The 12461-nt window shown below is 41.2% G+C and overlaps 1 protein-coding gene across 6 annotated transcripts in view; it reads left to right on the top strand.

Moving 5' to 3' along the window:
• usp9 (ubiquitin specific peptidase 9) overlaps nt 1-12461 on the top strand; it is a 41385-nt gene that overhangs the window by 1201 nt on the left and 27723 nt on the right. For 2 of the 6 annotated variants that reach the window (XM_058081231.1, XM_058081226.1), the window contains exons 1-6: nt 4658-5129; nt 8624-8888; nt 10990-11135; nt 11283-11362; nt 11475-11587; nt 11737-11955. In XM_058081231.1, the coding sequence (XP_057937214.1) occupies nt 8793-8888; nt 10990-11135; nt 11283-11362; nt 11475-11587; nt 11737-11955 (654 nt within the window). In that variant the 5' untranslated portion in view covers nt 4658-5129; nt 8624-8792. Of the gene's footprint in view, nt 1-1407; nt 1584-4657; nt 5130-5859; nt 6120-8623; nt 8889-10989; nt 11136-11282; nt 11363-11474; nt 11588-11736; nt 11956-12461 lie in introns of those variants that run through there. The other 4 variants (XM_058081230.1, XM_058081229.1, XM_058081227.1 and 1 more) reach the window with 3 other exon arrangements.

Genomic DNA, 12461 nt, shown 5'->3' with positions numbered 1-12461 from the left:
AAAAGGTCACAGACCCCCTACTTTGACCTGACAACAATAAATGCAAGATACGCTTTAGAGGTTGTGTTATGTTATTGTAAGTGCAATCAGTAATGATAGATGATCAAAGATGAGATCATGCATAGAGAAAGCAATGATGTCATGCCATTCACAGGAAGATCATAGCGCCTGGTAAGTAGTCGTTATTTTGGCAGAGTGATGATCTTTCTTTGTAAAGAACAAAATTATTGTATAACTGTTGCTTGGGAAGGAAGCACAGTAGAGTAGTGGTTACCCTTAATAGCCAGGGAATCTGAGCTTGATTCTTGGTGTGGAGTTTGTGTAGGTTTTCTCTGGCTATTCAAGCTTCTTCCCACATCCCCAAAAGCATACATGTTAGGCTAACTGGAGAGTCTTAATTGTCCAGAGTTGTCTGTAAGTGTCCTGTTATTGATTTGCACCTCTCGTCCCAAAGTCATCTGAACCTCTCGTCCCAAAGTCATCTGAACCTCTCGTCCCAAAGTCATCTGAGATAGTCTTGATCCCATCTTACCCTAATGAGGATAAGCAATATGTAACATTAGACTTGCTTGGGATTTTGTAATTTTTTTAAAATTTTTTTATTTTGTGTAACTATATCAGTTATACAAAAATTGCTTTAATCAACCTACGGCTACAACTACTTTGACTCACTTGGCAAAATGGTTCACCTGGTATAGGACTTCCAAACAGTAAAGGTTTAAGAGTTACAAGCTATCATAAAACAACTCATTCGTACAGTGCTCTGAAAACTAAGATAAAGTAGAGACGAAGGATGGAAAGAATGCAAAAGAGGGCAGCCAAATACAGATTGTGCACTATGTTACTCTAAGAAAGGTTAGTTAAAACACTATGGTTTTAATCCAAACTCCAAAGTTTAATTAAAATTTAGTGTGATGATTATCCACCCCACATTTCTTCTCACAAGCCATTTTCACCTCATAAATATGCCCATTAAAATTTGGGAATATTGGTGATGTTGATGACAACATACTTTATTGTGCTTTAAGTCCAATATCTGTTCTAGTCTGTCCCTCTTTAGAGTTGAAATGTTATGCTGTATGCGTGGGGCTTTGATTGCATTGTAAAGTATTTGTGATTTCTACTTATTCATCCGTGCTGCTTTCAATGCACCTCGGATGTTGGACAACCAAGATGGCTGCGCCCTGGGAAAAAAAATCATTGTTTAGCTCTCACATTTAACAATGTAAAGAAGAGCGCGGTATAAAAGTATATACTAATCGGAGTTTATTACTAGAATCTACGGGAGGTCCACAAACACGTCTGTGTTCTCGCCCGAATGCACATAAAGATAATACGCACTTTTAACATCACAGACTTGAAAGAGTCCAGTAAAGGCACCTTTATATGAAATCGTTGTTGTTGTAGTCGCCGAAAGCAGACGAGGGTTCGCACACAAACGACACGATCCCTAAAGAGATCTCCGCCGTAGATACGCTGCCATCCGACATAGTTTAAGTGTGATTTAGGTCGTTTGTTGCTATCAGTTTTCATTTTGCAGTCTTTTTTTTTTACAACGGTGCTGGAGTGGCGAGGATAACCAGGTTAGCAACACATATGTGCTTACATGCAATGCTTATGTTCCAGCTGTAAACATAATTGAATAGGACCTGGTTTGAGGACTCAACAAAAACATATAATGCGTAAAGTATCCCACAACGTGCTGTTTAACAGGTTCTTATGAGTTTGTTGACGGTTTGAAAACCAGCTATTAGAGGTGCATTACTGCCATCAACTGGATGGAAGAGGTTATAAGCGGTTGGCAAGCAGCTTTTATTTTAGTTATTGTGGGCCATACTACAAATGTTAGTATCTATCCAGCAGGAAGTAAATGTTAGTATCTATCCAGCAGGAAGTAAATATAGGCCTTTATACTGATACCTCTTAGATATTTTTCAAAATATTTTATTATAATCAGAATAAAACATTGGACAAAAAATAATAGTTATATCAACACACTAATTTGAGAACTATTTAACAATATTTAATAAACAAATATTGACAATATAACAATTAAAATAATAGTTATTATTTTTGCAATATAGCCTTAAAACTAACTAAACACTCCAGTGTCCCAAGATCCAGCCATCTTCTACCGCTTATCTGAGGTCGGGTTGCGGGGGTAGTGGCCCAAGCAGGGACACCCAGACTTCCATCTCCGTGGCCACTTCATCCAGCTCCTCCCGGCGGATCCCGAGGCATTCCCAGGCCAGTTGGGAGACTGGGAGTTTGTGAAAATATATGTTGAAGAAAACGCAATGCAATCAATTATAATATTCACAGACACAAAAGAGAACTGAAAAATATTGATCTCACTTTTCTATACTCCCAATGCATTGCTCATACACTGATACTACCCTGGTATTCATAACATTACTATTTGCATCGATCTCAACCTCTGGCTTTTAGGTGCACTTACCTCCATCGCCAAACTGTTATTCTTCTCTCCCCATAGCGCCCCAATGAGTTGTCATGTTTGGGCATTCTAATATGTTTCCTTTGAAGTAGTCGCACCTCGCTGTGGTGTATTCCTTAGGATTTCCAGTGTGCTGTAAGACTGGTATGACCAAACCGAATTCTAGGTACAATGGCATTCTCATTCTCATGCTTTCTCATTACTTTATATACCACTTGCCTTTTATTTCCTTTCTCCCCACATTCCACACCATGTCTTTTGCCACTTTGATTTGACGATGCTTTTTATTTCAGCTTTGCTGTATTTTAGGCTTACACAAACATCCCTTTATGTGTATTTACCAGTCAGTTTCTTTTGTCTGACAAACTTAAGAAAATGACACTATATTTGTATCTGGGATGAGAAAAGCTATTCCTGTTCCGTCTTGGATACATCCGTATAAATCTCAATATGTTACCAACATTATTATTTCATTGATATATCACGTTACATTTTAAAAGCTTCAAATCAACAAAGAGTAGACAAAGCAGTCATTTTGAAAGTTGTGTTCAGAGGTTCTTCTGATGTTTCGATTGCAATAGTATGGTGGATAATGGGGGGAAAATGCACTGCATTGTCCAAACACTCCAAAACCAGAAAAGAAAAAAAACATTAAAAAAATGCTCAAGAATAAAAAACAAACACTATGAATGCCAAAAACTCACACAAACGACGAGAACAAGCATGAGAGCAATGCTGCAAGTACACATAATAAAATGGAAGTTTTCCAGGTGACCAGTGAATAATACAGGGTGTCCAAACTTTTTCCACCAAGGGCCATTTTGATGAGCATGATAGGTTACGTTGACACATATCATTTTTGGTCCAGTTGAAACGGACAAGATTCTGTTTGGTCAGCTCCTACTGTTCGTTTTGGTCTGGTCTGTGACCACTACAGGGGAGGCTGCCTGATAGATGGGTTTTGGTGCGCCTGCTAGTGGACTCAGTGCTGAGTAAGGCAAGTGGAAACACTGACTGTACCACCTGACGAAAAGAGTGGATATGATGTCATATCACCCAACAGTGCAAAAAATTAAAATTAGCATTACATGTAAGCAGATGCATAACAGTACTTAAACATGCCTGGCTCTTTTCAATAAATAAACCTCTTTATATAATGCATACCCCCTGTTTCTTAGCTGGTAAAAAAAAATCTACCATAGAAAGTAAAGTCCTATGTGGGTATGTGACCTAGAAGAAGTAATATTTTTGAGAAGCGACTTTTAGTAGTAGTATTTAGTTAGTTGATAAAAATAGAAGTGTGAATGCAAACCAGACAACATAAAGTGGCCACTAAGGTTTTGTTAATTTTTTTGGTTTGGACTAAAGTACCGTACTACAATTGTGAACATTTTGAGCATCTAAACATAAGAAATTGTAGCTCTCAAGGCAAATATTCATCTGCTGAGCCCAACAAAATTTAAAAAAAGAACATATCGTTCTAATAACATCCCCAGGCGCAGTTTGGACACCCCTGGAGTAAAAACTACTGACAACACTGAATTGAGGACTTTAAAGCATCATTGAACGCACCATCAAAGTGAAGTGGGCGTGACCTCGACCCAACGGCTGAACTCAGAGCCACCGTGTTTTAGTGAAAATATGGAGTTGGATTTCGTGCCGGACTCGAGTGAAACTAGTGATGGGAATGTCAATTGTTTTAAGAGAGCCGGTTAGATTGTCTCTACTCACTAAAAAGAGTCGGTTCTTTCATCCAAATGACTCGGATAATTCCGTTTATGTTAATTATCTACATGGTTAATTACTTCTGCGAGATTAAAAGGCAAAGCAGCATTCAGGTAACAGATTTGCTTGTCTTTAGCCAATATTGGCATTCAGAAACAACTGCTTCAGCCTTTGTTTCCTGCTGTTCATTGTCCTCTCCTTATTGGTCTGTAGTTTCAAATGACTGGCAATGTTCTTTCACTGTAAACACCATACCTCTTGTTTGTGTTCTCACAACTGCAGTGTGTGCACCCCCCAACACATACACAATGTCGACACACGCTGCAGCACGCTTTTTGACCAATTACATGCGACTTGAACAAAAAAACGGCAAAAATGCTCGTTTACTGAAAGCAGTCCGTTCCCGTTGTTGACCACATAGAGTCGGCTCACAGAGTCAGATCGTTCGTGAAAGACACATCACTTACTCAAACCCAACCAGAATCGGGAGCAGTTAAATGCACTTTCCGTTCAGCTGATAGTGTTTGACTTGAAGGGGGGCAGCTCCTCCGCAATATCTCCACTACGGACGAGGCCGACGCTTTTGGACTTGCTCGCTCGTCTTTTGGCCTATTTTAAAACGGAGCGGCTGGCGCTTCCGCCATGTTGATTCAAGTTGTATTTGTGCGGAGTGTGACTGTCTTGGGAGCCAAGTGACAAGCCCCACACATTTTGTCGAGAGTCAGTCAGTCAGGGGGCTGATACTGCGCCGGTGACGCAGGAAAAACACCCAGAAGCGAACAGTCGGGGAGAAACGTCGGAATTAAAGAGAGCTCTTTCGGTGTCCCCCATCTGCGAGAAGCCGTCACTTACCCAGGCCCACGTTTTTATAATATATCACCACGACACAGCCGCTTAAGGCTTGGACGTAACCTGGCAATAGAGGAGGGGAAGTCCTATCAAATTCCTGGTGAGTTGTTAGCTAACTAGCACTGCACGCTATAGACGAGGATTGTTAGCTTAGCTAGTAAGCTATCTACTCTTGCATTTAGTTGTGTATTTTCCTGTCCCAAGTCACCCCGATGCCTCGCCGCCACTCCTTTATGAATGTCGAGGTGATTAAAAGTGCAGTTCATTAGTGGTAACGTCACAGCCGGTGTTTTTAGATTTATTTAAATGCTAATTGTGGAGCCAACATGTTAGCGCTAGCCAATCAAGTCAACTGTCGACGCTATCTACCAACTGAGATGAGGGAAACAATGTTTGTAAATGTGTCGAAATTGATTTTGACAAAGAAATACTTTTTAATGTATGTTTCAAATGTCATCTTGCTCATTTTATATAACCTGAACAAGCGAATCGGCCACCTAAGTTAAACTTGGGCTTGTGGGATGATACAAGTACTGTGAGATTTCAGGAAATAGACGACGACTCCTGATGCGTTTTATAAATACAAGTGCTCTTATGTCATTCGCATATTTCCTAGGGTGTATATACATTTCATCATGGGTGTGAATTTGCACACAGGTTAAACAAAATGGTGACATGTTGAGTCGTACGGGCTTGTCAAAATAGAACGGGTTAGCATAACTCGGGACGTTAAGCTAACGCCTAGCACAGTCGCTTAGCACGTCCGTGGCTAACTAGGGGGAAATGGCGACTCTGTTGAAGCACACCTCGGTCAACCGGGATGAACGACCAAAGAGTTAAATCCAAGCTCTATTGTTTTCAGCAGCTGTTGGTCCCCCTGAATAAATACAATATCTCACATGGTGGTATATCTTTTAGGTAGGGGGACGGTTAACGTAATGTAAGGCCCCGGAGCCGAAGTGATGATGAGGCCTGCACGTCTCAACGCAATTCGCTTTTGACGACAAGGCCTCCCGACGAGTCCGCGGCTCGGCTGTTTTTATGGGTGGATCGCCTTTTTGCACGATTTGCTTACTCTGCGGCTAACAATGTAAGACATTTGTTATTACTACCAATAATACAGCTTGTTTTGAAGCATTGTCATCGCTCGCTGTCATGGACGTTTAATTCGATACCGATTCACTAGGTGGTGTAAATGCACGAATGTTGTAAAGCCGGTTCAGTTCTCCGAAGGCCGACCGCAGTTGCACCCAACATGAAGTTTGTTCTAGAAAAAGCCTAGCTGGGAAGTCAGGTGGGCTGCTCAACATATTCCAATAGCAGGTGGGGGTCTGTAGAATGTGCTAGCCTCTTAGAAAATGTATAAATAGGCCTTAAATACAAAGCAAGACCAGATAAGACTTGCCAAATTTGCTAACGTGTTAACTGTTGTTGTTTTGTTTTTTTGTTAATGTTTAGAGGTATATTTTGGACCAACTGAGCTTCAATTCTGTTTCCTTGAAAGGAATTGTTTAGTTTCAGTTTGAGGTTTCTTCTTTAGGGCGAGTTTTGCCTTTTTTTTTCTGCCAAATTTGCTATCCTTAACATTTGCTTGGAGTCTAACAATGTAACAATGTCTTCTTCTACTTTTTCTGTTATTATTATTATATAAGTTTTATATTAGTCTCGATGTCAATTTATTACTGATTTCACAAATCTTGTGACTCTGGGCCAGTATGCAAAAGCTTCACATGACTATTAAAACACAATATGACCAATACACGCCACTTGCTAATATCGCTAACCTTAATATTTAACTGGAGGTTTACAGCAGGTGGTTGACCTAACAATACATATGGTATGCCTTTTGTTTGTTTATAGCAATTTTGCAACACGTTTTACATTTTTAAAGTCGCTCACCTTAATGTTTGATCAGAGGCTCATTTGGTTATTTACATTGTTCACATGCTAGGTTAATAGCCTGTAGTCTCAGTAATTGTTTTGGACCAAGGATGGTTGTGTTTGAAGTTTTATTTCCTTTTAGATAACGTTTACCTGTACTTCTGGGCCGGTGGCGTGCAGAAACCGTAACATAGTAGAATGTTTTTGTTTTTTTTTTGTTGAAAGTAAAGTTAAAATCTCGTCGTGTTCTCGTAGACCCAATCTTGTGGATTGTCTTGTGAACCGAATGTCTCGTGACACCCCTAGTATCCTTGAGCAAGGCACAGCACCCACAACTCTTCCATTCAAGAGTCTAAATTAAATTTTCCCATTGCATGATTAGGTGATTAAATTGTAATTGTTTAACAACAGTTCTTCATAGACAACATTGACATTTGTGACGTGTCTCTTGTGTATACTTGGGATGGATTTGTTTACTGAGATTTCACTTGAATTTGATAATTGATGTTCTGTTTTTGTGTTATGTCATGCTATATTCAATTTTTAGGCTCGTTATGGACTAAATATGTCGGCCAGTGAGACAAGCTTGTCTTTAAGTCACATTGTATGTTCTAAGTCAGTGGTTCTTAATCATTTTCTGTCATGCCCCTCCAGGGGATAGACATTTTTCCACACACCCCGCTGAATTGAAATACTTTCAAGAACCTGATATTTATCAGATAAGTGTATGTGTAGGTGAACTGCAAGTGCTGGCACCAGCATTCTGCGTACAACCATCTGATAACAAACAGATTAATAATACACCTGCAAAAACTTACAATTTCCAAATGAAGTTTATTAAGTCAGTCCAAAGGTGGGCCTATTAGCCAGCATGTTGGCCACACAGTCGGGACATCTCGGCTCATATTGCCGTTGCAACACTTCTCTGGAGTTTGCATGTTCTCCATGGACAGAGGTTTTTCCCAGATACTCTGGCTTTTTCCCCCGCATTCCAAAAATGTACTTGAAAGATGACTTGGCGACTCTAAATTGCTTAATTGTCCAATGGTGTGAATGGTTGTTTTTATATACATCCCCCGCTTCTTGCCCTAATTCAGCTGGGGTAGGCTGCTACTTATCTGCAACTCTAATAAGGACAAGGGATAGAAAATGGATGGATGGAAGTTGACTAACTCGGTGTGTAACATTTAAATTGGACTGCTCAGTCTGTTTGAGTCTCAATAACAGAGAAAAATGTGTAAATTCACGCAGCGGGCTTTCCTACAGTATTCACGGTAAGCCCAAGGGTTATGTATGTTTCAGCATATTTCCTCATCCCGTAATTCCAGCTATCGTTACTTGTTTTCCTTGCCTTTCCTTATGAGAAACTTGACAATCGCTCATCCTGAGCCTGCTGTGCCCCCAGGTATTTTGTGTACTTCTAGTTTGAGCACTGCTGCCACCTAGCTGGAGGCTTGTGTATTGTTTAAGCATGAATTCCATGCATGCAGGCAATGCATGAAAGGACTAATACTAAGTCGTTCGTAGGCCTCAATGAAACCTCACCCTTCCAGGGGGCATAGCCCAATAAGTTGCTTGGCATGTAAATGTAAAACTAGACAATGACCGTCTTTTATTATACAATTTTATGCGCTCAGTCTTTTTTGCGTATTTATTGCAAATGCTAGCTTGCTGATTAATCCTTCCCTTTGTCGTTCTCCCCCTGTACATCAGGTTATGCAATGGTCTCAGCGGTCCATCCAGATCTCCAGGTGCTCGTGTCTCCCTCTCGCGTGTTTGGCCTCTCTTCCCTCCGCTCTACGGCTGAGGTGGCTTTGATTTCCCTCCTGGTCAGCGCTGCGTAAAAGAGGCCAAGATTGCCAAGATCTGTCCTGTGGCGAGCATGACGGCCACCACGCGTGGCTCTCCGGTGGGGGGCAACGACAGCCAGGGCCAGGCGCCTGATACTCAGAGCCAACCCCCGTTGCCACAGAACCAGGTAAGCCTTGAGCCACCGACTACCTCAGGGCCAAATTGTAAATTTGATTTTTTTTTGGTTCTTTGTACAATTTTATTAACCAGTATTTTTTTTGCTTAATATAACATGTGCTTTGATTAATTGGTTAGGCCCTAAATGGACCAAATCATTATGAACCAAAAAACAAAGTTTGTGGTTTGGTCTGCAACATCAGAATAGAGAAAAAAGTCCATCCATGTGGTATGAATACCTTGGTTTGACTAAAACACAAAGGCTTGCTTTATGGATAACTAAGGAAATTTTAAAAATGAAATGGGAGGGTGTTTACATTTTTAGATTAAAAAAAAAAATGGATACCATAAAGTTGTCGATTATCGATGATTAATCATTGCCTCAGCCCTTACCTTTTCAGAGTAGAACATTGTATGATGGTGAGACATAGCTCTCCAGGTTATCAAGTCTAAAAATATGAAAACTCCCAACATTTTTTCTCTCAACTCTATCTTCATGGAAGGGGTTGCCCACTTGGCTGACAGGTAAAATCTGTTTTCTTCATCGGCTATGATGCTTTGCAGCTGCAAAGGTACCCGTATGTTTACAGTTTTGTCATGTTGTGCAGAAAGGAGGCATTTAAAATATTTAGAATGCTATTCGGCAACAATTGTTGTTTTTTTTTAATTGATGAGAGCACAAATGCACAGGTAGCTTCGGTCTTAAGTCATGGCACTCTCTTAATGGGGAGTACATCCACATTTGAATTACTATTGGGGGAAAAACAATCTTTGCAAGAATGAGGATATTATTACTTTTCCAGATAATAAAAAAAAACACATTTCTAGAAATGCCCATCCTAGTTCCAGACACTGCAGCACACAGGTTTTTAACAGACATAGCTCACTCTCCACCCCACAGAAACACACACAGATGCCCAGGGTGATGAAAGGAAAGGGGTGAGGGGAGCGGAAAGCGGGGGGAAAAAGTGAAGATGAGGCATCAATGAACAGAGAGCCTCCTGAGTGATGGATAAGGGATGTGTGTGTGTGCGCGCGCGCTCGCACGTTGATGAGCTGTGGTGATACGTGAGAGGCAAGCTGTATATGTAGGTCAGCCAAGCAGAAGGAGCCGTCACACACACCCCCACATTTCATATTTGTCACTCACATTGGCTGCCTGTTGTACTGACTGGCATAGCTTTGTTGCCTTTAAGGTGGAGATACACCTGCTCTTGCACCTGCTAAGGTCTACATTCACCGTAAGTGGGGAAGCAGGTGCCTCAGCCTGGTCCAACACATGCACACAACAGTCCTTGTCATACTCCAATGGAATTTAAATGAGTACCCCTTGAGTTCTGTTTTGTCCGAACAGGAAACATTCAGTTGGCTTCCATAATTTATGCTAACAGGAAGTAACAAGTTTTTGTTATTTTTTGCCTTTGAAAGAAATTCACAATACGAAAGGGTCCAGCAGGGATCGTTTTCATGAGAACTAGCAAAAAATCTACCTAATATAACACAGCTATTTTTTTCAGTGAAGATGCATTACTTGCCAAACTCCTCATTTACATATATGCTAATAAAATGTATTCATAAGACCATTTTGTCCGGCAGAGCAATGGTGCACTGTTTCTCCATGTGACCTCATCAGCTACTGGCCTAGCATGCAGATGAACGTTTGCAGTCATCACAGGTCTTTGGAGAAGGATGAACGGGGATCCATACCCTTCCCAGTCTTCTGTTCGAGTCTTTGTCAAAGCAGCGCGCTCTTCCGGGATTGTCCCATATTAATGCAACAGGATGTTGGTGAAAATGGCTGAAAATTGAGTTTACAAATTATTGTATGCCTGCTAATGCCAGATTAAAAATAATTAGCTTCAGAATTAGAGGTAACAAGCTGTTATGTATCTACTAATGCACAAATTTGTAATAATTGGTTCCAGCTGCAAACAAAAATCCTAGTTATGTAACCTGCACTACAACGGCAATAAACTATTTCTGAATCAGAAATGGGGAGAATTAAGGAAATCTGATAGCACTAGGTCATACTCGTCATAGCTGTTTCTGACGTGTATGATTCTTCATATGTGACTTTTTATATGCTGATTTTGATTTGTTTTATGTTGCAGACATCATCTCCTAACTCATCTAATGAGAACTCTCCAGTGAGCCCCCCAGGTGAGCATGGACAAGGGGATGGGCCACCCCAGCTAGAAGAGGAGGAGCCCGCCTTCCCCCACACTGACCTAGCCAAGCTAGATGACATGATCAACAGGTAGACACACTCGCGTCACATCACTACATGGAAGGCAAGAGTTGCCCTCATGAAGTCATTGTGTCCGCACAAATGATGCTCTTCATAGTCCTATTACTCTTAGCATCTGTTGGGATTTCTGTTGATTGTCGCTCTGCTTCCACCCAGGCCTCGTTGGGTCGTTCCAGTGTTGCCAAAAGGAGAGTTAGAAGTCCTCTTGGAGGCTGCTATAGACCTCAGTAAAAAAGGTAGTCATGGCTATAATAACAATATGCTGATATAAACTGCACAGCCATTGCCAGTGTGCAATAGCTCACTGTGATTATTGTAGTAAATAACAGTGGTATTCGTTTTTTGCAGGTCTAGATGTGAAGTGTGAAGCCTGTCAGAGGTTTTTCCGAGATGGTTTGACTATCTCATTCACAAAGATCCTGACAGATGAGGCAGTTAGCGGCTGGAAGTTTGAGATTCATGTTAGTATTTTTGAATTCTCAAATTTGAGTGATAACATGTATATGAAGTTGAACAACTTCATATACATGTACAGCATCATTCACAATTGAGTATTCCCTGTGGGATATATTTTGGTAATCCTCTATGTATCCACTGTCCACATCCACAGAGGTGTATCATCAATAACACACATCGCCTGGTGGAACTGTGTGTGGCCAAGCTCTCTCAGGACTGGTTCCCCCTACTGGAGCTTCTGGCCATGGCCACCAACCCCCACTGCAAGTTCCACATCTACAATGGCACGCGGCCCTCTGAGAGTGTCCCTGCTGGAGCACAGTTGGCCGACGACGACCTCTATGCCCGACCACCGGACCCACGCTCGCCGAAGGTTATATAAAAACTAATGCTAATGCAGACTTGCCAACATGTATGCACTTTTCATACCCGGCATGCATTGACACTTGAATATGCTTGTACGCTTTGGGCCTCTGCAGATACACACATTGTTGTATCTCGCTGGTTCCAGTTTTGAGTTAAGTAACCTGGATAATCCTCCTGTGTTCCTTGTTTCTGCCTGCACAGAATCTTGTGTAGTTTAACGAGCACCTCTGGGGTCACAAAACCTAGCTTCAGGGACCGTAAGGGCTGTTATTGGTTGGCTTGTAGAACTTCTTTCTTATGTGTAGACATTTCGTTCAGTGGTGCCTAAAACTCACCTCCGCTAATGCCTTCTCTGATTTTGAATCAACACTTGCAAAAAATGACTGCTGTAACACGTTGATTAGTTCTCCTGCATTAACACTCCCTTTAATTACCATCATTTGCGAGCGTCTAAGCATGCTGATAAGCTAAATAGTCAACAAGAGCTGTTTGCGCACAGAGCTGATATCAAGT

The sequence above is a fragment of the Doryrhamphus excisus genome, chromosome 9 (assembly GCF_030265055.1).
Source record: "Doryrhamphus excisus isolate RoL2022-K1 chromosome 9, RoL_Dexc_1.0, whole genome shotgun sequence".
Taxonomy (NCBI): domain Eukaryota; kingdom Metazoa; phylum Chordata; class Actinopteri; order Syngnathiformes; family Syngnathidae; genus Doryrhamphus; species Doryrhamphus excisus.
Note: the sequence above shows the minus strand (reverse complement) of the source record. Positions and strands in the feature narration are given on the sequence as shown.